The sequence below is a fragment of the Schistocerca nitens genome, chromosome 7 (genome assembly GCF_023898315.1).
Source record: "Schistocerca nitens isolate TAMUIC-IGC-003100 chromosome 7, iqSchNite1.1, whole genome shotgun sequence".
Classification (NCBI taxonomy): Eukaryota; Metazoa; Arthropoda; class Insecta; order Orthoptera; family Acrididae; genus Schistocerca; species Schistocerca nitens.
Genome location: NC_064620.1, coordinates 471,457,943 through 471,484,225, shown reverse-complemented (window position 1 = coordinate 471,484,225; position 26,283 = coordinate 471,457,943). Strand labels below are relative to the sequence as shown.

Here is a 26,283-nt window from a genome sequence, read left to right as displayed (position 1 = left end):
AGGTAGGGATTTTCGGAAATCTTACGAATTTTACTATGCCAACCTGCGTGAACCTTAGGATGGTGTGGATAATGTCCTTCTGCGATTTGCGGATATAAGGTGTGTAAAGCGAAATTTTTGATCTTGAAGAGAATACACTTGGAAGGTTTGAAACTGTGATCGAAGCAACGTTCATTAGTGATAGAGGAACTGACTTTCTTATGTCACTTGCTTTGGCATCAGACCCATCGCAGGTGCGCTTGTGTTCATTCTCTCATTAGAAATGACGGACGTATCGTAACGGCGTAAGTTGCTATAGTGCTTGTCTTACACCAATACTATGTCGACATCCAAGACGTCGATGCGTCCAATGATATCTTTAACAACCCACTAGTCAGAATCTTGGATAGGACAGCTACACCTGAAGGTAATGAAACGTTAGCTGCCTTTAAGCCTGAGGAAGTTTATAAGCTTTTTGTGAGATCGCCTTCTCGAAAGTCCCCCGGTCTGATGAAACTTCCCAAGTCATTTTATGTGCGTTTTTGGCCTTTGTTGGTCGCTACCTTTACGTCCCTTTTGAATTAAGTACTACAGGAGACAGTAGTGCCGACCTGGTTCAAAGTTTTGAAAATTATTTTAAATCCCTGGACCGTCTGCCGCTGACAGTTTTCGCCCAATTACTTTCTTAAACTTTAATTGCAAGACTGTGACGACGGAAGTTAAATTACGCCCTTTTATTTCGGTTTCTGTAGACTGTTCGCTTTGCTGTTGACACACGGCGAGTTCTCTCAAGTTTGTTTACGGATGTTTCAGCTTTGGTGGTTGTTAATGGCCAACTGGACACCCCCGATAAATAATCTTCAGGGAGTGCTTCAAGGAAGACAGCTGCCAATAACTTTGTATGTGTCCGACTGGAGCTCTTACTTCGAATGCTGGCGTCCCAGCTGAAAGGATGAGACTACGTGCTATGCGGAGGACGTGAAGGTTCTACTCTGCAAACCTGTAGAGATATCTCGACTGTAATCGATGATTAGTGTCGGAGCTCTGGTGCACTACTTAGTTTTCTTACTTTGTGAGGTTTAGATGACGTAATTGTTCTATGGGCTACTGCAGTGGATCGGCCTACCTCTCTCGGTATCATCATTCATTATTGTCCAGTAAAAATGGCGACGCTCAGCTGGAAGTCTGTTAACGTAAAAAGTTTATGGAGCAACACTAGAGCATGAAAGGCGTTCTATTACTCTGCAAAGTCCGAATACTGGATGCGTATGTCTTACTCAAAGCTTATTACATAGCCCAAGTTTATTCGCTTCCCTCTATGATGGCGAAGAAACTGTAACAGTTGTTTGCCTTCTAAATTATAGATTGATGGGATCAGTCGTCCTTTTTAAATTTTATCGTGCAGATCTAGATTTCATCTATAGCTAGCCATTCTCAATAGTGTTTTCACTCACTGCATGTAATGAATGTTGGTCGGGCTTCATCCATAGTTGATTGAATTAACAGTAGACGATCGCCGCAAACAACCTGATCGTCAGTTTGGTCCAACATCAGTCTTCCGATTATGCCAATGCGCGTAACATCCGAGTGGTGTAAAGTAGAAAATAACTTGATTCCAGCGAACAAAGTGATTCCCGGTGTTACGAATAATGAATCCCGTCTAGCAATGGGGATAATACTTTGCTCCTACATCAAAAACTAAACCTTTAAATACTTTCTGCGTGGTACCGCAATATTATTTCATTGCAAATTTGCAGTACCCCACGCTTATGCTCCTGTATAACAATTATTCAGAATTCTCATCCTTCTCGTGTGTCACTAAAATTCATTTTTAAAGGTTGTGACGATGGATCGCTAGGCTGACTTTTTTGTGCAAAATGCCACTGTGAACGTCCCTCATACTACAAACAAACAGATGAGGTAAACAGCACTGCCACCACGATTCTGCCGAGCTGAATAGAGTTGTGCCGACCGAAAAATGCTACACCGCAATACTAAATTAAATGACGTGACGTGGCAGGTGCTTCCGAGGAGGACCGAGCAAAATCGAGCTTTGGCCCGCGCCCCGTGCTATAGGCACGCACGTGGTTTGGCACACCCTGGCTGGCCCTGCTCTAGAATGTAGTGCTGAAACACTACTACAGACAGAACATTACCGGTTGCCTAATGTTTTCATGTTAGTGCTTTCAATTATTGAAGTATCTTTTATCTCCATCCTCAAGTGGGCACATAGAACTCATTTCCGGCCATATGTCCCTATGATATTTTGCGCTCCTTGTCTTATCAGATACCGTATCCTCAAGCTTGTACTCATTTAGCTACATCAACCTGTAGAGTCACGTCACTTAGTCAAATTTCAGGGTTACCGTAGTTCATTTTGAAAGTTATCTGAATAAATGTAAATGAAGTGAAAGTTATCTAAATGAAAAAAAATACAGGGTGATTCAAAAAGAATACCACAACTTTAGGAATTTAAAACCCTGCAACGACAAAAGGCAGAGCTAAGCACTATCTGTCGGCGAATTAAGGGAGCTATAAAGTTTCATTTAGTTGTACATTTGTTCGCTTGAGGCGCTGTTGACTAGGCGTCAGCGTCAGTTGATGCTAAGATGGCGACCGCTCAACAGAGAGCTATTTGTGTTATTGAGTACGGCAGAAGTGAATCGACGACAGTTATTCAGCGTGCATTTCGAACGAAGTATGGTGTTAAACCTCCTGATAGGTGGTGTATTAAACGTTGGTATAAACAGTTTACAGAGGATGGGAGTTTGTGCAAAGGGAAAAGTTCTGGACGGCCGAGAACGAGTGATGAAAATGTAGCACGCATCCAGCAAGCATTTGTTCGCAGCCCAGGAAAATCGACTCGCAGAGCTAGCAGAGAGCTGCAAATTCCACAATCAACTGTATTGAGAGTCCTACAAAAAAGGTTAGTTATGAAACCTTATCGTCTGAAATTGGTTCAAGCACTGTCTGCAGCTGATAAGATTAAAAGAATCGATTTCTGTGATTTTATCCTTGCTCAAATGGAAACAGATGAAGGATATGGTGTTTCGGCCACCTCTCCCAGCCACCATTGATGATTTGAAACGAGAAATAACAGCAGCTATCCAAACTGTTACGCCTGATATGCTACAGAGAGTGTGGAACGAGTTGGAGTATCGGGTTGATATTGCTCGAGTGTCTGGAGGGGGCCATATTGAACATCTCTGAACTTGTTTTTGAGTGAAAAAAAACTTTTTAAATACTCTTTGTAATGATGTATAACAGAAGGTTATATTATGTTTCTTGCATTAAATACACATTTTTAAAGTTGTGGCATTCTTTTTGAATCACCCTGTATATCTGAAATACTCTGTTTTTGATTGTAACCCAGCGCTGTGATGATAAATGAACTGTCGTAATGAAAGACAAGCAGCACTGTAAAAGTAATTAATTGTCGTAATGAAAAGGGAAGTCTTTCAAACTGTAAAATTTACCAATCTCACTGCAACAATTTTGAACAGTATAAACTGCCTGAATAATTAACTTGTAAATGAAACCTAGAGTAATTGACTTTGCAAAATATGTTCACAAAAAATGAACAACGCAAGTTGGCCCTGATTGAATAAATAAATAAATCATAATATTTTCTCCTCACCTCAGTTGTGCGCAAATCTGGATAACGCATTGCGGTACTGATCTGTCTTGCGCGCCAGTATGCTAAGGCTGCAAATTATTGTATCTAGACAGAGACGCACGAGAAGTGCTATGACTTCTCTGTTAATTGCAAATCGAGCTGTTTATCGAACATACTCGGTTGGCTATCCATTAAAAAGAATTGTAAGAGGAAGTTCGGTAAGAAAATGAAATATGGGCAAAAATGACAATACATTTTTTTTTATATATTGAGAAAAAGTGCGCAAGGCAGATTTTAAATTGAATGCACTTTTTATCATCCAAACAATACACTTCCCTATCTCTCAAATCTAACAACTTTCAGTACAGTAATCAAGTTATGGCTGTGAGCACTATGAGACTTAACTTCTAAAGTCATCAGTCCCCTAGAACTTAGAACTACTTAAACCTAACTAACCTAAGGACATCACACACATCCATGCCCGAGGCAGGAATCGAATCTGCGACCGTAGCCTAGAACCGCTCTGCCACCCCGACCGGCATTACCAAGTTAGTTCGATGCCGCAGAAATAGTGAGAAAAGTAACAGTATTATTGTATTTACCTGTCATTCCATTAGATTTCTTCCTTCATAAGTCAGTTTCATAATTATGGCGATTGAACAGAATGATAAATTGAAACATTAAATTTGAATCACAATATTGGCATAGCTTCCTCACTTGCCTAACTCTAACGGAGCTGAACTCCAAGATACTCACATAACATCGGCGATACAGCTTACAACATCGCTGCTCGCTCACAGTCGGTTCAGATACCAAACATTCATGAACCAAAACATATATGACACCCATCATTAACTTCTGCAATACAGCTTACAACATCGCTGCTCGCTCACAAATTATTCAGTTACCAAAAATTCATATATCAGAATTATACATTGAAACGTCCCCTTAGAAAAATTTATGAAGTACTGTGCTGATAAACCTCTTACATTATTTGATTTTTAAACAGCTGAGCAGAACTGAACGTACTCAGACATTTCGCTCTTTACCTATTCTGATCAACACTAAACTGACACACAATATTTTTAGCGCAACGCAATCTGACTTTCAAAAATCCCTACAAAAGAATGGCCCTTACTAACATTAACCTATACCTTTCACAAATCACTTACCTCACAAAAATCTTCGTTGCTCGAACTACTGCAATAGAGCGAGCGCCAATACTGCCAGCTAAATAAAAGATTTAAACTACGGAAGGCACTAACTACTGATAGGCATAGTTAGCAAATGAAAGATTTTGATAGAGAACAAACAATGTATTTACCTTAATAGTGTTCAAAAGTCATAATGTATATATCAGTTCATGACATCCAGTCTTACAAATTTACTGTCTCTGATGGACACACTCTCAAAACTCCGCCATTTCTCTCCCCACATCCACCATTACCGGCGGCTCACCTCCAACTGCGCTTCGCTACGCGCTGTTAACATCCAGCTGCCCCACACTACAATAGCAAACAACAATGCAAACCAGCCACAGACGGCACACAGTACAGCCAGTGATTTTCATACAGAGCACTACGTGGCGTTACCAACAAAAAAACCTAAACAGCCTACTTACAACATGACACCTATCAATATTCACAGAATTTTGTTCATCCAACTAAAATTCAGCATTATAAAAGTATTCACAGCGTCATGTTGGGAAAAACATACGTGACGATAACGATTATATTTTTCGCCCACATCATGCTGTGGAGCCGGCCGGGATGGACGAGCGGTTCTAGGCGCTACATCTGGAACCGCGCCACCGCTGCGGTCGCAGGTTCGAATCCTGCCTCGGGCATGGATGTGTGTGATGTCCTTAGGCTAGTTAGGTTTAAGTAGTTTTAAGTTCTAGGGGACTGACGACCTGAGAAGTTAAGTCCCATAGTGCTCAGAGCCGTTTGAACCATTTAATGCTGTCGATACTTCATGAACGTGATGATGGCAGACGACTGAAATTGGTTGTATAAGTATAAATCAAGTATTTTACCAGCAGGCGGTTGTGTGTTATTTTCCCGTTGTTCTTGAAAATGTTGCTGATGCTGACTACAGTAAGCAGATTCTAACGAATCTGGGCTGCAGTAACGCGGGAGTGAAAAGGCTTGCTCCCTAGCACGGAGAGCTGCAATAACTAGTCCTCGGGCCGAAGGTCGCAACAGCAGCAAAGCAAACTGTGGAAACGATCTTGATTATCATTATACTTTCCCTTCTAAGGAACAACCTCTCAGGGTGTGTAATTAACGCAGTAAGGGGGAGACAGGAAGCAGTGGAGGTGTTACCGAAGAGTTACCTCACCAGGTTCTTGGCAACTCGGCAGCGACGCAGGCCTCCCCGCGCACCGTTCCCGTAGTGTGCGTGGGTAGGCATTAATTTCCGGTGTTCAAAGGCCCTCTGAGCACAATTAGCGAGTTTCGCTATCGATTCTTGCCCGCGGTGGTAGCAGATACCCTCACTACCTATAAGCTACGCGCAACGGCGAGGCAGGGAAGAGTGTGATATGAAGGGTGGGTATAATTAAAGTTGCGCTACTTGAGCCACTGTAGATGCAGAACTATTTACCATGTAGGTAACTAACTGTATTGCAATGAGGTTCAGACCGTGCGCTGCAGGATTTGCATCTTTAGCAGTGTTAGTCGCGAGTTGCCGTTAGGCGGGAGTACTGGTACGCCCACGTAGGGTTTAAACACAAGCGTCAGTATGCATTGCAGTTGCAGACAGTCAACATGGATCTGGACAAGGTGAGTAGGGCTTCGCTCGTGAAGCTCTTTTATAAAAACAGTAGTGCTGCTGCTTTTCACGAGTATCGACGCAATAAAGGAACACGGAGAGGCCCTCTTTCCTCACTTGGGTTGAAGAACATGATTCGGAAGTTCGAATTAATCAGCGATCTGTGAAGAGGGGAAGGGGGTGATGCCGTCGGCCCATTGCGCCGAAAATTGTTGATGACGTTTCTGTGCAATGGCTGAGAAAGCTGGAAGTACTGTGCGATCTTCAAGCAGTGCACCAGCTGCATCACGACAGTTGAAATCTCCATGGTGCGCCTTTCGAAAAGCGATGCGAATGATTGTGAAACTGAATCTGTGCAAACTTTACACTCGCGAATAAAGAAGGTTGTCACACTGAGCGGAGTCTGTAAATTGGAACTTAGACATGGTCGCAGTTGACCGGTGTTACACACTCAGGTAAAAATAAAAAATTTGTATCTCTTGCATTTGTCTTTAAAAATGTTTAAACAATGTTTCATTCTCCTACGATCATTCGTTTTTCACGGACGCTCTCTCAAGTAGTGAAAGTTTAACTACAACCACTCTCTACACACTCTCTCTCTCTCTCTCTTTATAATATGTAAGGATGTAGAGGAATCTGAAGTGTGCCGTTTTAAAATCCATTGATAGAACTGCAACCTGGCAGAGTCATCTGAGAGCTTGCATATGTGATACCCATAAGAAAACTGCATGGTCCATGTTAACAATGGAATAGTTTTAATTAACACATTCTAAGTATGCTGTTTAGGTTTTTATGCTGGTAACGCCACGTAGCGCTCTGTATGAAAATCACTGGCCGTGCTGTGGGCAGTCTGTGGCTGGTTTGCATTGTTGGAATATTTGCTATTGTAGTGTTGGGCAGCTGGGTGTGAACAGCACGTAGCGTTGTGCAGTTGCACGTGAGCCGCTAGCAGTGGTGGACGTGGGGAGAGAGATGGCCGAGTTTTGAGAGCAGATGATCTGGACGTATGTCCATCAGAGACAGTAAATTTGTAAGGCTGGATGTCATGAACTGATATATATATATATATATAATGACTTTTGAACACTATTAAGGTAAATACATTGTTTGTTCTCTATCAAAATATTTCATTTGCTAACTAAGCCTATCAGTAGTTAGTGCCTTCAGTAGTTAGAAACATTTATTTAGCTGGCAGTATTGGCGCTCGCCGTATTGCAGTAGTTCGAGTAAGAAAGATTTTTGTGAGGTAAGTGATTCATGAAAGGTATAGGTTATTGTTAGTCAGGACCATTCTTTTGTAGGGATTATTGAAAGTCAGATTGCGTTGTGCTAAAAATATTGTGTGTCAGTTTAGTGATGATCAGAATAAGTAAAGAGAGAAATGTCTGAGTACGTTCACGTTTGCTCAGCTGTTAGAAAATTAAATAACATAAGAGGATTATCAGCACAGTAATTCATAAATTTTTCTAAGGGGACGTTTCTACATCACAGAAACGTAACTGAGATCCAGATACGTTACCTAGAATATTACATAAATTCTTTTCTTTTTCTTCTACCTTGACATGCGCCTCAATGTTAGTGGTGATTGTATCCTGGTTGCATTTGATGCTGTAAGAGGGTGCATATCTCTGGAACAATAATCAGTAGTAACAGATTGTGTGTTGATCGACCTGCAGATACATGCACTCAACGTATTTGGAACCGTACTGTTTATTATTAGCGTTAGTCGGAAATTCCATTACACTATGGTCCTCCTTTGGATCCTATCTTCTTAGAGGATTCTGTCGGCTCTTAGAACTGCGCTGTGATTCATATTGATCCTCTAAAATGTACTTTGGCATTCGAGACGAAACATAAATAACGCTAGTTCATATGTGGAGTAGGCAGTGTACAGATATGCTACGCAGATGTCATAGTGCGCTGACGCCTAATGTGGTTTCGTGTACTGTCATTCTATGGTGACTTGTTCTAAGATCGTAAAATTCCGGTAGCGAAAGCAGAAAGCATACAGGGTGGTCGGAAATGCTTATAAGGTTGTTGTAGGGTAGGTTTTGCTGAGAAATAACTTTTAAGAAAAAAATTCGATACGGTACACCGTTTCCGAGTTAATTAGCAGTCAAGTTAGCGAACCAGGTGGTTGTCCGCGGTTGTCAGTTGTTCTCATGGCGTAGATAATAGCCCACGAGACTGCTTAGCTTTTCGCTCGGTTTTGATTCTTACTACCACCCCATGCGCAATCGTTGCCACGCTCTCTTGTTCGGTTTTAGGAAACCAGACGAGTAACACATTTGGTGACGTCATTTTTGGTGGCCCGCTTCAATTTTCGCGTTACGGCATGGTTGGTTAACTTCAGTGCTAATTACCTCCCAAACGGCGCAACGTATCGAATTCTCTTCTTAACGATTATTTCTCACAGCAATCTACCATGCAATATTCTTTCAAGTTTCTCAGCCTGTATCCGACGACACTTTTTATACATAAGTTACCGGTACATTATCATTTTCGCCTCCATTTTCGAGCAGGTGTTTCACTACTCCTTTAGTTTAGTTCCACTCAAGTGTTGAACCTCTTTCAAATACTAACACCATATGTTTCTTAACTCCGTTTATCGATGTACGTTTCTGTATACATCGTCATCCACAGTTTCATACATAATGTAAGTGAAACTACATCCCTGAAATGGAATATTATAATCTAAATATACGCTGTTAAGAGCATTACAAGATTGGAAGTTCCAACGAGACTCGAAGGCAAATCCCTGCATTTCACTACGGTTACTGCAGAGCGTCCCTCATTGTTGTAAGGTCCGGTATACAGTTACAACTTGTTACCTATGTGCAAACTAACTGTCATTTACTTCTATCTGATCGGCACAGATTGAAAGGTGTCCCATCTTGTCAACAGTGATGATGTACCGGTATAAAGCAGCGATGTCTGTTTATTACGTCCTCTGTTTATTATGTCCTGAAATTTACTGAACCGCCACTGTTAACTGTGTAATACGTTGTAGCATTGATCACTGAATATGGTTACATTAGTTATAAACCAATATGTTTGTAATTTTTATATGATTGTTCATATTTATGCAATATTATTTTTCTTTTTTTGATTATCGCAGTGCTACATCCGGCAAGAGTTTTGGCGTCCGACTGGGGAAAAAGGGGAATTTGAATTTTAATTATTACAGGGATTGTTCAAATGGTTCAAATGGCTCTGAGCACTATGGGACTTGACATCTATGGTCATCAGTACAGGGATTGTGTGTCATAGGTTAACTAACAATATGCTCAATTTCAGATCCACCCATTGTTCATGACTTTGAAGATGCTCAGTGACCGAGAGGAATGGATTTGAATGAAGTCCTACTTATTAACAGGTATTGCGGACTTAATGAAGCTGAAAGTGAAAGGGAAATCGTCGAAAGTAACGTAGTATTCATTTACACAAAAAGATGCTTAATATCAACAACGATAATAGGTATGAGACAGACAAAGAACGAGAATAATCTTTTCGCTCAAAGTGTTTTGGCTGACGACTAGCGGAGCTCTTTACATTACGAACTTGAGAGACATAGAACATTCTCGTACACAGACAGCGGCATGTCGGTCAAGCGGCCATGAAACCAGGTATTACTCTGGGCTAGCAACGTAATTCGCCTCCAGACTTGCCGCCAACATGGTAGTCTGGTCACAAGACGTAAACTTCTGCAGTTCTCCCCCTAGTCCAACACGCTGAAATATCTGATGACAACATTAAAAAAAATTATGAGTATGAAAATAAGCCTTGCCACGCTATGGTAAATTTTTTTTTTAAATGTTAGGAACTGTAATACAGTAAGCGAGAGTGAAATGAATCTAAAGCAGCTACATCGACATCCAATAACTATCTCAATGGATTGCACTAAGTCCCAGAAGCTAATGTGACTTTTTGCACACCTGACTTCGCAGAGCCCTCTGTCGCCGCAGTACGTGTTCTGGCGGCACAACGACCGCGAGGTGGGCGTCGAAGGCGTAGGTTCGACTCCCGGCGTCTCCGTGGTCACGGAGCCGGGACCCAAAACTCACTCCAGGCTGGTCGTGTCGCGGGCCACGACCGCCCACTCCGGGAACTACACCTGCGGTGCGCCCGGTGCCGAGACCGACACAATCAACGTCTTCGTGTCGGAGGGTGAGTGCATGATACACCTGCTGACACATACTGATAGAATTTAATGACAGATACTTTTGTAGAAAGCTCTACAGTCCTACCATATAATAATTTCTCTGTTTCTTACTTTACGATATGCGACCAGGTCCTAAGGGCCACGCGGCGTCACTGTTACGGTTCTCTATCGGTTCTTGACTTCTGTCACCTGTCTCCAGCTTTCCAAGAGTCCCAGCTGCGCCAAGTATTTTTTCACTCCATCCATTCATTCCTTCCACCCATTTAATCCTCTGCTTTCCAGCACTACAACGATGTTGGGCTCCTTCTATAGTTTTTCTAAGTATTTACTGTGGAGCCTTCTTCATTCTCCAGTAACTGAGTCTCAGTCTCGTCCATATATTTTCCTGAGACCGATGGTCTCAATGACCCGGCTCGGTCATTTTCTCCTATGCTGCAGGTTTAACAACCATATAGCACTACATGTATTATTGAAGTTTTATATAGTCTTAGTTTTGGTTCTTATAATAATTTTCTAGATTTTAATACTGGGTTTAGGCGATTAATGGCATGTTTTCTCGAATGCAGTCTTGCCTTAGTTTCTGATGCAGTTACCGTTGCTTCAGTAAAAAACCATCGAATATATTTGAATTCTTTGTCGTGTTTATACCTGGTAGAGTTCACTGTTAGATTTTGTGAGTTATGCAGCTTTCTTCGTACGGTAATGTAAAAACTGACCCCGTCGCTGTAACAGTTGTCAAAAATCTCTAACATATTTCGTTAAATTTTGCCACCATTGGACCCGGTTAGTGCAGCTTTATGGAGACCACACGCTTTGTTAGTAAGTAAACCTGACGTGCTAGCCTACTTAGAACACGAGGTGTCTCTCATACCTGTGAAATATTAAAGTTTCTCAACTCAAAGGAAAAAGTTCACTTTCAAATATCAGATATTTCCGACACGACAAGAGTAAGGGACAGGACAGGGTGCTAGGTTAGCTAAGATAACTTCCATGATAATACAGGGGGCCGCAGACGGTAAAATCCGTATGGGAAACCATGTACTGGAATATACCAGCTGAAGGATCTCCTCAAGGGTATGTTGTTGCTGCGTTTCCCATATTCTTACGTTGTGGCGATCCACTTTTCTCCAAAATAGTACGCAGCCTTAGGGTACAGCGTGGCTGTTTCTCTCACGGGAAAAATCTGCCTAAAATGTAAAAAAAAAAAAAAAAAAATACGTTGCAAATGTGTGCGAATTCATCGCAGAACGAGGGTCGTTTAGCCTTCAATGTGTACTAATATCTCTGTGTCGCTGCATTTGGTTGCAATTAGGGTGTTTTCTGTTACATTATTGACACGACAGGAGAGCAAACTCTAGATGTATGCTGTTTCGCTCACGGGACAAATCTGCCTAAAATGTAAAAAAAAAAAAAAAAAAAAAAAGTTGCAAAAGTGCGCGAATTCATCGCAGAACGAGGGTCGTTTAGCCTTCAATGTGTGCTAATATCTCTGTGTCGCCGCATTTGGTTGCAATTAGGGTGTTTTCTGTTACATTATTGACACGACAGGAGAGCAAACTCTAGATGTATGCGAATTGTGATGGATTATTGCTGTAGTTAAAGAACGGCGCTGTTCGTGAATGTGAGTCTAATACTTCACTGGTTCACTACGAAGAGGCTTATTCGGGAATAGCACTTGTTTCAAGTAATGTAAATATCGCATTTCAGCTAGAAAGATGATCCAACCTCTTCCAACAAAATTTGAATAGACAGTGATATACTTCCTTTGTACCGTTTGCATAGGTGTTCCCTAAGGCCGCGAAAGAATGTATGGATCAGTAGCACTCGTCTGTTACACAGCACGACACAAATTAGACTACAGTGACGAATTCGATGAGCAATGTAGTGCTATCCAGACATGACTCCTACAGTGCTAACACCGAAAACCAATCTATCATGACTGTAAATCCGGATTAAAGTTAACTGGACGTACTGTTTGTTTCTACTGGCCTCTGTGTGAATGTCTCCTCTCGATATTTTTCATTTTGATGTCAGAAAAGAAATTAGTTAAAAGCTCTGTAATTAACTCATAAAATACTAACTGGGAAGTTACGAAGATGGAAATGGAGGGCCTTGTAATTAAAAAACTCTCTAATTCATAAAAGTGGCCCCGTTCGCCACATTCCAGCAGTGGGGATTTACTCAACGCTTCCTCGTCAAGTAATACGTATGCGCTTTACAGAGCAGTATTAAGTGGCAGGACTGTTTGCTTCGCACTCATTCATTTTCGTTATATTTACTAAAAAGATCAATTGTAATTTTTCAGCTCTATGTGGTGCAGTTTTATAGCCAAATCTACCAAAAACTGGAACTCATTTAATCGGATGAAAACGATAACTTTGCGTAAGTCCTTTATATTCGCTACCAAGATTTCAAGCTCAGACAGGAAACAAATATTAATGACGGATAATTGGTTCGGAAAGTAGTTGTATAAAAGACATTGTTGTTAATTCTGTGTGTAAATAAGTGCTTTACACGCAAGAATTCGTCAGCTGAAAAGGAGAGTGAGATGCACAACCAGTGGGTGCTCCACGGACCAATTAAAATTTCTACCACGTCACTCATTCTCTCGAAAATGAGTTTACTAAATGTTTATTGACTTTTCAAATCCAGTCAAAGATCATTGGTGTTGTAAATTAAAACCCCTTCGTTGTCGAATAAAACTTGGGACCGTAACTCTAAGAATTATCGCACAATCACCACATGTTATTTCACCTGTAAGGTGTTATAAAGAATAATGAGGGTATATAACAGAAACTAGAGTTAGGACCCCGTGGTCAATGAAGTTCCGTGGAAGATACTGATTACGTCAACATAAATCGCTCGATTACAAAAATAGGATTAAAATCATTTGTTCGATAGCGTGGATCGTAAAGGACATTCCTGTCCCCCGTTGAGCTGAACACGTAACTACAGTGATCAAAATGGTAGTATCTTGTCTGTTAATCCAATAAAAGTATAAGAAGTTCTTTATTTCCGACAAGAAAGAGAACCTTGCACAAACTCGCAGATTTATTATTGTAGGCTACAGCGATGTTATCCCATAAGTCCTTTCTCAAAAAAATCCCCAAAACTAGAAGTTGGTTATCAAAGAATGTATGCTATATATTTATCAAGTTTGTCATTTCGGTCTTACTTCACACTCAGTTGCACAGTTGTACTTGTTATGTGAGCCAAATGCAGGGATTTTTGAAACCCCTTCGTCCTTACCCCCACCTTGACGAAACACATCAGAGTAGTAAAGTTGAAACATAGTTAATACTACCACTCTAATAACTCACACAAATACCCTTTCTAAATATTCTTCTGTAAAAGAAACCAGGTAAGGCTATAATTTTCTGTACATAATTAGACAGCTGACTACAAAGTCTAGATTCAGAAGACAGCTAACATTTATCAGCACACTACATCGTAACAACCACAACACTGAAACATTGCTGCTTCTATTACAATGATTGTTGTCTTTTCATTTGAGTTTTCTCTGTTTTGGGGATATTTCCCACGACAGTTTTCTTATGAAAAAGGTTTCTCTGTCTACAGTAATCAGATTATGTGTTGTCTGCTCATTAGTTTTAGAGTACAACTACTGAAGATAATTCTAATATATGAATCGCTTTTGGTGAATGTGATCTTTAGTTTTCATTCTGTGTATGGCAGAAAAATAATGCTAATAATGGTGGGACATAGTGATTCACGGTGTTCGTTTGCAGTCGGTGCATCTGAGTATTATTATTAACTTTAATCTCCAGAACTAATTACGGAAATGGGAATAAATCACGTTGTCCTATAAGTAAGGTATTTCAGACTCCAGTGAATGCCTTGGCAGCCACTGTCGCTGCATGTTTGCAGCAAGAACGTCCCACTCCAGAAACACTTTGGCTGTGGAAGCGTTGTCCCTGCTGGTAGTTTAACTGAAACTTGGCAACAATTCACAATATGTTGGCTACTTGGTCAACTTTCTAACTTGGTGATACAAAATTATCCTGCTAATATCGTTTTTTCATTTCATTTGATTAACGTGAAATACTTTCTCTTATGGTATGACATTTACCGTTTTGAGCCCAGGACATCGTTCCACGCTGAACGTTGCGATTGATCTGTCATGCCTATCGCTGCAGCAATAAAAGAGAGAAGAATCCTGCAGCTCTTCATTAGCTCTGGGGCCAGGAAGTCATTATGTAATGCTAACACTGCGTGGTCTATATAGACCTACAAGCAGCCAGATCGAAAATCAATAAGGAAATCTTAAGAAAACTTATCCATCACAAGTATTCTCGCTACTTCCTATTGTCCATACTGTAAAAGCGCAAAACTTATGATACTGCACGTTTCATGACCTCCGCTCCTGGCGATACAATTTTTGGCTTTCATGAATACCCATTAACATCTGTGAAATAACACATTTCCAGTAATTTATCTTACTTATCCTTGGCGACGTAGGGACGCTAACTTTAGAGACAGTTTGTTTAATTAAAATAGACTTTTCTCTTAAGGTCATTTTGGTATGCACAAATTAATTTTTATCAGTACAGCGCATATTTTCGTACCGTTCTTCCGTTAGTCTATTGAACGCAACACTAAACGTCAGAGAAAAGTAATTACTAGCAAAGATTGTCTCACGTTATATAAAACAAAACGACGATGCACATATAGTTCACTGAGTCCACACCTGTATGGACCTACTGTTTCAGTCTTAAAGATGTCGTCAAGCAATGTCTGAGGAGCATTTTTGTTCGGAAATTTATTTTATTCGTGGTTTTTCAGTGAGAAGGAAAGGTTAACTTCTGTAACACAAGGTGAAAAGAGTAAGAGCATGAGAGATGACTTTCCAAACTCCTGGATAGTTTTGTTCGTGAAATAAGCAGAAAATGTGAAAAAAGGCAGACTGACTTCCACGGTACTAGAGGGAGCCGTAGAAGGCAAAAACTGTAGAGCAAAACAGAGATTCGAATATATTCAGCAAATAGTTGAGGATGTAGGTTTCAAGTGCTACTCGGAGACGAAGAAGTTGTGACAGTCAGAAGATTGGTCAAAAAAAAGTTACACTTAAAGCAGTTTTGTTTGTCGTTTTTATCACACTCTAGAGAGAGGCATATCAGTCATTGGCAACAAATGTCAGCTGCGTTGGACGTACCCATAGGGAGTTGATACTGATCAACACCAGTTTCGAGCCACCACCTGCAAAATAATCTGTTTACATTGGTCTTCCTTCGAGTATATGTCTTTCATTAGGGCACATCCTTCTACATCTACATCTACATCCATACACCGCAAGCTACCTGACGGTGTGTGGCGGAGGGTACCTTGAGTACCTCTATCGGTTCTCCCTTCTATTCCAGTCTCGTATTGTTCGTGGAAAGAAGGATTGTCGGTATGCTTCTATGTGGGCTCTAATCTCTCTGATTTTATCTTCATGGTCTCTTCGTGAGATATATGTAGGAGGGAGCAATATACTGCTTGACTTTTTGGTGAAGGTATGCTCTTAAAACTTTAACAAAATCCCGTACCGAGCTACTGAGCGTCTCTCCTGCAGAGTCTTCCACTGGAGTTTATCTATCTTCTCCGTAACGCTTTCGCGATTACTAAATGATCCTGTAACGAAGCGCGTTGCTCTCCGTTGAATCTTCTCTGTCTCTTCTATCAACCCTATCTGGTACGGATCCCACACTGCTGAGCAGTATTCAAGCAGTGGGTGAACAAGTGGACTGTAACCTACGTCCTTCGTTTTCGGATTGCTTTTCCTTAGGATTCTTCCAATGAATCTCAGTCTGGCATCTGCTTTACCAACGATCAACTTTATATGATCATTCCATTTTAAATCACTCCTAATGCGTACTCTCAGATAATTTATGGAATTAACTGCTTCCAGTTGCTGACCTGCTATATTGTAGCTAAATGATATGGGATCTATCTATGTATTCGCAGCTCATTTCACTTGTCTACATTGAGATTCAATTGCCATTCCCTGCACCATGCGTCGATTCGTCGCAGATCCTCCTGCATTTCAGTACAATTTTCCATTGTTACAACATCTCGATATACCACAGCATCATCCGCAAAAAGCCTCAGTGAACTTCCGATGTCATCCACAAGGTCATTTTTGTATATTGTGAATAGCAACGGTCCTATGACACTCCCCTGCGGCACACCTGAAATCACTCTTACTTCGGAAGACTTCTCTCCATTGAGAATGATATGCTGCGTTCTGGTATCTAGGAACTCTTCAATCCAGTCACACAATTGGTCTGATAGTCCATATGCTCTTACTTTGTTCATTTAACGACTGTGGGGAACTGTATCGAATGCCTTGCGGAAAGCAAGAAACACGGCATCTACCTGGGAACCTATGGCCGTCTGAGTCTCGTGTACGAATAGCGCGCGCTGGATTTCACACGACCGTCTTTTTCGAAACCCATGCTGATTCCTACAGAGTAGATTTCTAGTCTCCAGAAGTCATTATACTCGAACATAATACGTGTTCCAGAATTCTACAACTGATCGACGTTAGAGATATAGGTCTATAGTTTTGCACAACTGTTCGACGTCCCTTCTTGAAAACGGGGATGACCTGTGCCCTTTTCCAATCCTTTGGAACGCTACGCTCTTCTAGAAACCTACGGTACACCGCTGAAGAAGGGGGGCAAGTTCCTTCGCGTACACTGTGTAAAATCGAACTGGAATCCCATCAGGTCCAGCGGCGTTTCCTATTTTGAGCGATTTTAATTGTTTCTCTATCCCTGTGTCGTCTATTTCGATATCTACCATTTTGTCATTTATAGTCACGATTGCAGTATCTGACACCGATCGCAGTTCGTCTTAAGAAGCACAAGTGACATGTTAAAGAAAGGGAGCTTTACAAGTCTCCCATAGTTTACCATTACCAGGAAAACGACAGAAACTACGGTTAGTTCAGACGTCAACGTTGTGGGATTCCATTATAAAGGAGGCGCCAGAGTTTAGAATAAGCAACAACAGGCAGAGACCAAGGGTACAACAGCCTTAGTAGGTCGCGGGTACGGGCTTTCTATGCCGACAGAAAGGAGAGACGGGTCTTTGATGCTTGTAGAGACTTGGTGGAAGCGGAAGATTCAAACGAGGCTCCACCCTCTCGCGCCACTGACGTCACTCGGTCCCACTGTGGGACAGAGTTGTCATTGGCTACCCAGTTCACGTTCGGAGCACACGGCGTTTCGGCCCTCTGCGATCGGTGTCAGATACTGCAATCGTGCCTATATAAGCGGAAAACTGGGAATAGACTAAAACTTCTAACAGGCGGAAGTTGGGGATTACACCCATCCACTATCGTCACACCTACAAAATCCCGATCCGACACCCTGCTATAATAATTTTCCAAGGATATCTGCCCCACTAAAAATCTATAAGGTCCTCCAGATCCTCGAAGGCCATACGCTCCGTCTCGCTTTGCTTATCCGTTTACCTTTCCCCACATGGATCCTCTACCATCTTATCAAATTCCCACCCCTCCATACCTACACTGAAAACCTACGCATCACCTATACTATCAGGGAACTAGGCTCCAGTAACTCCACTGTCTCGCCTCTCATCACCAACCCAGCTACGCTTTCGGGCCTTCACAAACACATCCTTCCGTCTCTACACCTATGCACAGTCCATATCGCGTCTCATCGCTGCTTCAACCAACTCCCGCTTCCTGACACTGAAATTCGTCCCAATATTTATCCAACCTACCAACTTGAACCCTTCCCCACCTATCCCACTCCATATCAGAGCTCCTCTTTCCTTTGTCCTCTTCATGTGATCCTATTCCTTTCTTCTTGTACCACTCCCCATCCCACACACCATTACTCCTCCTCACCTTGTGTCTTTCCCACCGTCTCTTTCCCCACTATCCGCTTCACCTCCTACCTCTCACCTCTGTGGGTTCACTACCTAATAGACCTCTATCTCTTCAGCCACATCCCTCATCCTCTATGGAACATATTCGCTCCTCAGATAGTACTTCTTCGGCAGTGTGGGTCCTTCAGACATTATGTGAAAATGCAGTGCTCCAGATCTTTTATCAGAGAAGAATTTCACCTAATCGGAATTTTATTTTTTAAACTGTATATATTTTTCGTCCCTTTATTTGTCCTTCATTAATCTTTTTCATTAAATACGTAAACAGTTCTCATATTTTTTTACCATCTTTGTTACATCTTTGAGTACTCTTAGCTGAAGAGTCGACTACTGTACAACTGACAGAGGACCCCGCCGTTCATATGGGGCCTGGGGTATTAAAAAATAAATAAATGAGAGTAGCAGGAAACTGGCCTTGCTGGATGGTGTCTTCAGTATGTCGCCTCTCCATGTATATCATTCGCCGCTTCTTACGACAGTGGACGCAATTTCGTTGGTTATAGGAAACGTTAGTGCAATATTATTCGTTACTCCATACACGTGTTCAGAAGAGCGACCGTCTGCAATAGGGCTAATCCTCTGGCCGTGTATTCGTTCATTGCTGTTTGGATGTCATAGCGTTTGTCCTGCAAGTTTTACGTTATCAATACGTTGTAATCATCCCTAATTGTTTCCTACTTGGCGTTGTTTGTACTGACGTGTGTTAAATGTAGACCTTAACCGGTTCTAACAGGAAAATTGTGATTTTTGGTGGCTTGTAGCAGCACCGATTGCATTGGTTTAGTAAGATCTTCTTGTTGTATGCAGATTACCCTTGACGCTGACGGTAAGAAATTACTCTCATATGCTTGGCGTACGCAGTTGGTATTGATTGTTCGGACTAGTGTGGATTTTCATGTAACTTCCTCACCAGTTCTTCTACTCTCACTGTATAAAAAGTTACAGAAAGTGGACAATTTTGTTCTTTGGGGGTTGTTTTGGGGAAGGAGACCAGACAGCGTGGTCATCGGTCTCATCGGGTTAGGGAAGGACGGGGAAGGAATTCGGCCGTGCCCTTTGAAAGGAACCATCCCGGCATTTGCCTGGAGCGATTTAGGGAAATCACGGAAAACCTAAATCAGGATGGCCGGACGCGGGATTGAACCGTCGTCCTCCCGAATGCGAGTCCAGTGTCTAACCACTGCGCCACCTCGCTCGGTTTTTGTTCTTTTGATCGGTGTTGGTCGAGTTCTTTGGATAATTATTTTGCAAACTGAGTGAGTGACAAATACGCACTGTCGGATTATTTGAACGACCTTATCTGATATCCCCTTCTACGAATGACATTGATTGAAAGTCGTGGTGAAGGTTTCATACTTAGTCAGAATCGTTAAAGTCTAGGGCTGCCATTGATTTTATGGTCCATGTTAGGTGTGTCGAAATTGTAGAGTATGGAGCGTCCAATACCGCACGTTTTGATATTGACCGAATATACTAGGGAAATGTCCTTGAACAGTCGTATTTTAGAATCAGTATTTTAAATTCGATGTTGAGTAAAGCTAGCGTCAATATTTTTCTTTTTTTTTTTTTTTTTAGAAAAAAGGGTGAAGGTAGATTATTACGAGATATTACTTAGGTGTAGGTGCTTGTCAGTCGCGAGGCGATAAACTACAAGAAGTGAAATTCGACAGCTTCCATCCAGATCTGCTACTTTCTTTTTCACTGACTCCAAAAGTGCTGTCTGCAATTCTAGTTGTAATATATTTACGTTCTCTTCTCGATTAGTGCTGGTTGTGATGTCTGATAAAATGTATCTGACGTTCATGTTTGTTCGGGTTTTAGCGTACATATCGGTGAAATATAGTGCGATGTAGTAGTTAACTGAAATTTGTGTATTTTTTGTATGTCCTGGTTGTCTATTAACAAATAGTTGATATTTGTTTGGCCATTCTCCTTTCCCTTTTGATGTCGTATATGGAAACAGCTTCACTCGTTATCTCGCTCTGGCTGCTTAACCTATTCCTGCACCTTCCATAAAATGTCTGGTAAGTGCGGTGTTTTTGCTTTAATGCACCTAATTGCTGTAATGCTGCCTGTCAGTCACATTGTATTGTTACGTAACTTCCGTAGAACCTTAAAATAGTGCCCTTCTCCCCCAGTACGCTCTCCCTTCACAAAATGAATTAGACATTTTTGACCAAGTCACCAGTTTTGCATGCGTGGGCACTTGTTCCAGATGAACGCCACAGTTTTCTGTTCTTCCATTTTGTTTAGGAGTTCTCTCTTCATCTGCCATGCTCCTCGCCCTAGAAACTTAATCAGATACACCTGAAAGCGGCGATACTGAGATAAATGAATATCTAGGTATACATTAATTTCAGCCCGACTTTTATAGAGCTCATGGTAGAAATTAAAACAGGGAGTTTCGTCAAAACTGATTAAGACGCAGTTGAAATCGCCTTCGTTAATAATTTTGCTGTAAGGACATATTATTAAATTTACAAATTCTGATTTGAAAAATTCACTTCCCTGCATGCGAACGCCGCTGCCCATGGGAGCATATAAATTTATGATTAATCGTGAATGTTTATGGCGAGTCCACTTCCCGGTTTGAGTAGCGTTTCTGTCATATATTGATTACCTCGTTTGCATTGAATAACAGTTCCGCTCTCACACCCGATATCGGTAATTGCGTCATTTCCGGTAATTTTATAAATACTTTAGGATTAAAGAAGACCACTCACCGAAAATCAGAAGCGTTCAGTTCTCGTTAGGCGCACACAAAAGAAGGAAAGCACATTTGTGTGTGTCTATCGACAACTGAACGTTTTTACATTTCTGTGAATGGGCTCCTTTAGTCGTAAAGTACACTACTGGCCATTAAAATTTCTACAGCAAGAAGAAATGCAGGTGATAAACGGGTATTCATTGGACAAATATATTATACTAGAACTGACATGTGATTACATTTTCACGCTATTTGGGTGCATAGATCCTGAGAAATCAGTACCCAAAACAATCACCACAGGCCGTAATACCGGCCTTGGTATGCCTGGGCATTGAGTCAAACGGATGGCGTGTACAGGTACAACAGCCCATGCACCTTCAACACGATACCACAGTTCATCAAGAGTAGTGACTGGCGTGTTATGACGAGCCAGTTGCTCGGTCACCATTGACCAGACGTTTTCAGTTGGTGAGAGATCACCAGCATTTGCTGGCCAGGGCAGCAGTCGAACATTTTCTGTATCCAGAAAGGCCAGTAGCGGACCTGCAACATCCGTTCGTGCATTATCCTGCTGAAATTAAGGGTTTCGCAGGGATCAAATGAAGGGTAGAGCCACGGGTCGTAACACATCTGAAATGTAACGTCCACTGTTCAAAGTGCCGTCAATGCGAACAAGAGGTGACTGACACGAGTAACCATTGGCACCCCATACCATCACGTCGGATGATACGCCAGAATGGCGATGACGAATACACGCGTCCGATGAGAGTACACCGCGATGTCACCAAACATGGATGCGACCATCATGATGCTGTCAACAGAACCTGGATTCGTCCGAAAAAATGACGTTTTGCCATTCCTGCACCCAGGTTCCTCGTTGAATTCACCATCGCAGGCGTTCCTGTCTGTGATGCAGCGTCAAGGGTAACCGCAGCCATGGCCTCCGAGCTGATAGTCCATGCTGCTGCAAACGTCATAGAACTGTTCGTGCAGATGATTGTTGTCTTGCAAACGTCCCCATCTGTTGACTTAGGGATCGAGACGTGTCTGCACGATCCGTTACAGCCATGCAGATGAGATAACTGTCATCTCGACTGCTAATGATACGAGGCCGTTGGGATCCAGCACGGCGTTCCGTATTACACTCATGAACCCACAGATTCCATATTTGCTAACAGTCATTGGATCTCGACCAACGCGAGCAGCAATGTTACGATACGATACACCGCATTCGCGATAGGCTACAATCCGACCTTTATCAAACTCGGAAACATGATGGTACGTATTTCTCCTCCTTACACGAGGCATCACAACAACGTTTCACCAGGAAACGCCGGTCAACTGCTGTTTGTGTATGAGAAATCGGTTGGAACTATCCTCATGTCTGCACGTTGTAGGTGTCGCCACCGGCGCCAACCTTGTGTGAATGCTCTGAAAAGCTAATCATTTGCATATCACAGCATCTTCTTCCTGGCGGTTAAATTTCGAGTCTGTAGCACGTCACCTTCGTGGTGTAACATTTTTAATGGCCAGTAGTGTATTTACATTCCACAAGAACTTTTCTAAAATATCCTATTATTTCAGTAATTTTATATGTAAGAGTCTCTTGTACAAGAGCGTTCTCTACGTCTGCGGTATATGGGGTTGCTTGAAACTTTATATTTTCGTCTACGATTGTATTCTATTCACATTTCCTGTTGTTTCTTTGGTATCTTGCATCATACGATATTCCTGGGGTTCATCTGGACAATGTCGAGTGTTACTAGGCCGGATGATGTTGGAGTTTTCAGTTGGTTCTGCATCACATCTTTTCATTTCAGCGTGACATTTGACTTTCAATATCGTTGTAGACGGGTTGTACTCGTTCCCTTTTTTTTTAGTCGTAATTTTTTTCTATTTTGTTTTGTCTTCGGAGAGCCTGTACTTCGTCTTCACATTGTTTACGTGTCAGGCGTTTGGATTTGTAGGGGTCGTTGTGCGTTCGTCCGTTTTTCTGTTAGGCTACTTGCTTCATTCTTGAGAATGGTTCTTTTCAGTTGTGATGTTGCTTCGTGGAAAAGTTGTTTACTGGGGCCATTGTATGTCTTGCGATGAGTTTTCAGCCATTTATTATGTATTTTCCTCGTTTCCCTTTGTCTCTTCGTGTTCCTGTGACCTGTAGAGATTGGGGGGTTCTTTCTTTGCATCTTGTACGTCCATCGGCTGGCTCCCAGCAACAATTATTCCAGTTTATGGCTGTACTCCTTGTTGGTACCTCTGTTTACTTCATTGGAAATGACCAGCTCTCTGCTACCAGTGGCCGGCCGGTGTGGCCGAGCGGTTCTAGGCGCTACAGTCTGGATCCGCGCGACCGCTACGGTCGCAGGTTCGAATCCTGCCTCGGGCATGGATGTTTGTGATGTCCTTAGGTTAGTTAGGTTTAAGTAGTTCTAAGTTCTAGGGGACTGATGACCTCAGCAGTTAAGTCCCATAGTGCTCAGAACCATCTGAACTATCTGCTACCAGTGGTCTTACGGTTGGTTCCTTGTAATTTTTCAATGCTTCCACGGTTCCTGCACGTTTGTTGGCACTCACATTACGATTCCCCATTATTATTTCAGTATCTATTGATGGGTTACCACTAGTTATTGGTTCCTTAGTTTGTCATGAAGGGAGTTTCCTTAATACTTCTGAACTGTCACCACTCTGTTTTAAGGTGTTTTGAAGAGAGGCAAATAGCACATGTAGCCTACGGGTTTTCCCGTTATATATATACACAGTGCTTTGCAGCCATACATGTTTGACTGGACGTGTCTGACATTAAAATACTTGTCTGTGTCCCTCTTCTCGTTGTTCACTGATAGTACCATACGATAGGGGCAATAGCATTTTCGATCATGTGTTTCAAAAGATAAAGTGAAAACCCTCACGGATCCCAGTTATTATCCAGCAAAAGTACTCATCACTTCACTAAATGTGAATGGAGATTTGTAAGTACAAAGATTGTAAATCCTTCGGTGTGTTTCATTACTCTTAAAATCTTTCATCATCACACAGTTCTAAAGAAATATTACTACATACAAAATCATAGTGAAAGCCTCTGGTATCGTAGTATCTTAAAACTGATATCACAGAGCCGGCCGCGGTGGTCTCGCGGTTCTAGGCGCGCAGTCCGGAACCGTGCGACTGCTACGGTCGCAGGTTCGAATCCTGCCTCGGGCCTGGATGTGTGTGATGTCCTTAGGTTAGTTAGGTTTAAGTAGTTCTAAGTTCTAGGGGACTGATGACCACAGCAGTTGAGTCCCATAGTGCTCAGAGCCATTTGAACCATTTGATATCACAGAGCCAAGGGTCCATTTCTGCAATCGTTTGTTGTTTTGAATCATATTGGAATGCAAACTTCATGGTAGACTTGTGTACAAAAGGTCTCATATTTCAAATTTTATTTGGGTTCTTACAAAATGTTTACGTTGTCTGCTGCCTCGCAGGAGCCCGCTGCCATCCTTGGTCAGTCACTGCCACGATGGAACTGAGACGAAGGGCAGATACAGTTAGATCGTGAGCGGAAGACACTTTCTCCAGAAAGTCGCGCATCCTGCAGTGTTACCATAGCAGGCAGATAGCCGGATATTAGTTGCGAGGGGTGGCTTACGTAAGCTTTTCGGACTTCGCACGGCAGGCGGTGGGCGGCCAGATTTTTTGTCTAAGACTACGTTATGTGTAGTTTCTGTCATCAACCCGTAGGTTAGTTTTATACAGTGTTCTACTGTTGATCCTTGTCAGCCATGTCCTCCATTTTATTATAAATAATGCTGCCTGTATCAAAAGAAACGAACCTCAGTTACGTACACACTTGAATGGTGACTATCGCAATTGCTCTTCTATCATCTCAGCAGACGGTTCGTTTACCAGCGAGAATTCACAGGATGTGTGTCTTGATGTTTTCCATACATCTGAGGCTGTACACTCATTAACATCTCATCTACGAAATGCGTGACAAAAAGCTTTTAAATGGTTGCGTTTTTGGCAGTGGAAGAAATATCAAGGTCACCTACAGGAAAAGAAGGAAACTAAATGCGGCAAACTGGGCAGGTATTAAGGCAGATGGTGTTGTGGATTATGATTAAAACTGCCACTAGTTCATATACGTCTGCAATGGAATGTCAGTATTTGGATGGTTACCATACCTTCTGGGCCACAGCGATATCGTGTAGGCCAAACGGTCTCCATCTGGTAACGGCTAAATTAGAATAACAGAAGACAGTTTCATCATAAAGCTCACCAAGCAGTAAAGTTTTCGTCCGAGTATCAAGTGTTACCAGCTTTTCTGTAGAAGCTGGGTATTAAGCTACATAACCATGGATGGCAGAGCCAGTAAGAATTTCTGATTTACAGAATTTGTCTTTATTTTGCTTGAGCTTTCCGTATTTGGTTTCGTTACCCTGCACAGACGTGTTTTTGGACGTTTGTATTTCCACCGACGGATGTGACTATTATTTCCCAGAATCAAGAAAATGAAATTAACCCATTTTATTGTGTCATTGAAACTTCATGTGGAGAGTTACTTGATTTCTCTCCGAAAGAGGAATGTGAGTTCTGTACCCTTGGTGCCATTGTACCGCGGAGTGTTGCTTACAATTCTTGGAACCATTTAACAGAATTAAAGATCTGTCTTATATACACACATAAAGGCTCCCTCTGCGGTTTCTTCCATCTGACATCACTTCTACATGAGTGTGCCAGTTTATATTGTCTGCTCATCGCGTTCTTTATCATGGATGTTCATAGCGATTCCTTCCAGGGCGTTCTTTTCATACATCAATCCATCAGTCTATATAGAACACTTCATATCAAATGCTTCCAGTTGTTCCAGGTTGGGCTGCCCCGTTGCCCTGATTTCGTATGCATTTGACCACTGTTTCTAATATAGTTTCAGTGCTCGTTCATCTTCCTTGAGCCGGCCGCGGTGGTCGTGCGGTTCTAGGCGCTGCAGTCCGGAACCGCGGGACTGCTACGGTCGCAGGTTCGAATCCTGCCTTGGGCATGGATCTGTGTGATGTCCTTAGGTTAGTTAGGTTTAATTAGTTCTAAGTTCTAGGGGACTGATGACCTAAGATGTTAAGTCCCATAGTGCTCAGAACCATTTGAACC

At 42.0% G+C, this 26,283-nt stretch overlaps 1 protein-coding gene across 1 annotated transcript in view; it reads left to right on the top strand.

Annotated features, from left to right (window-relative positions):
- LOC126195339 (hemicentin-2-like) overlaps nt 1–26,283 on the top strand; it is a 323,554-nt gene that overhangs the window by 243,342 nt on the left and 53,929 nt on the right. Inside the window, exon 6 of the mRNA XM_049933914.1 lies at nt 10,315–10,534. Within this exon, the coding sequence (XP_049789871.1) occupies nt 10,315–10,534 (220 nt within the window). The remainder of the gene's footprint in view (nt 1–10,314; nt 10,535–26,283) is intronic.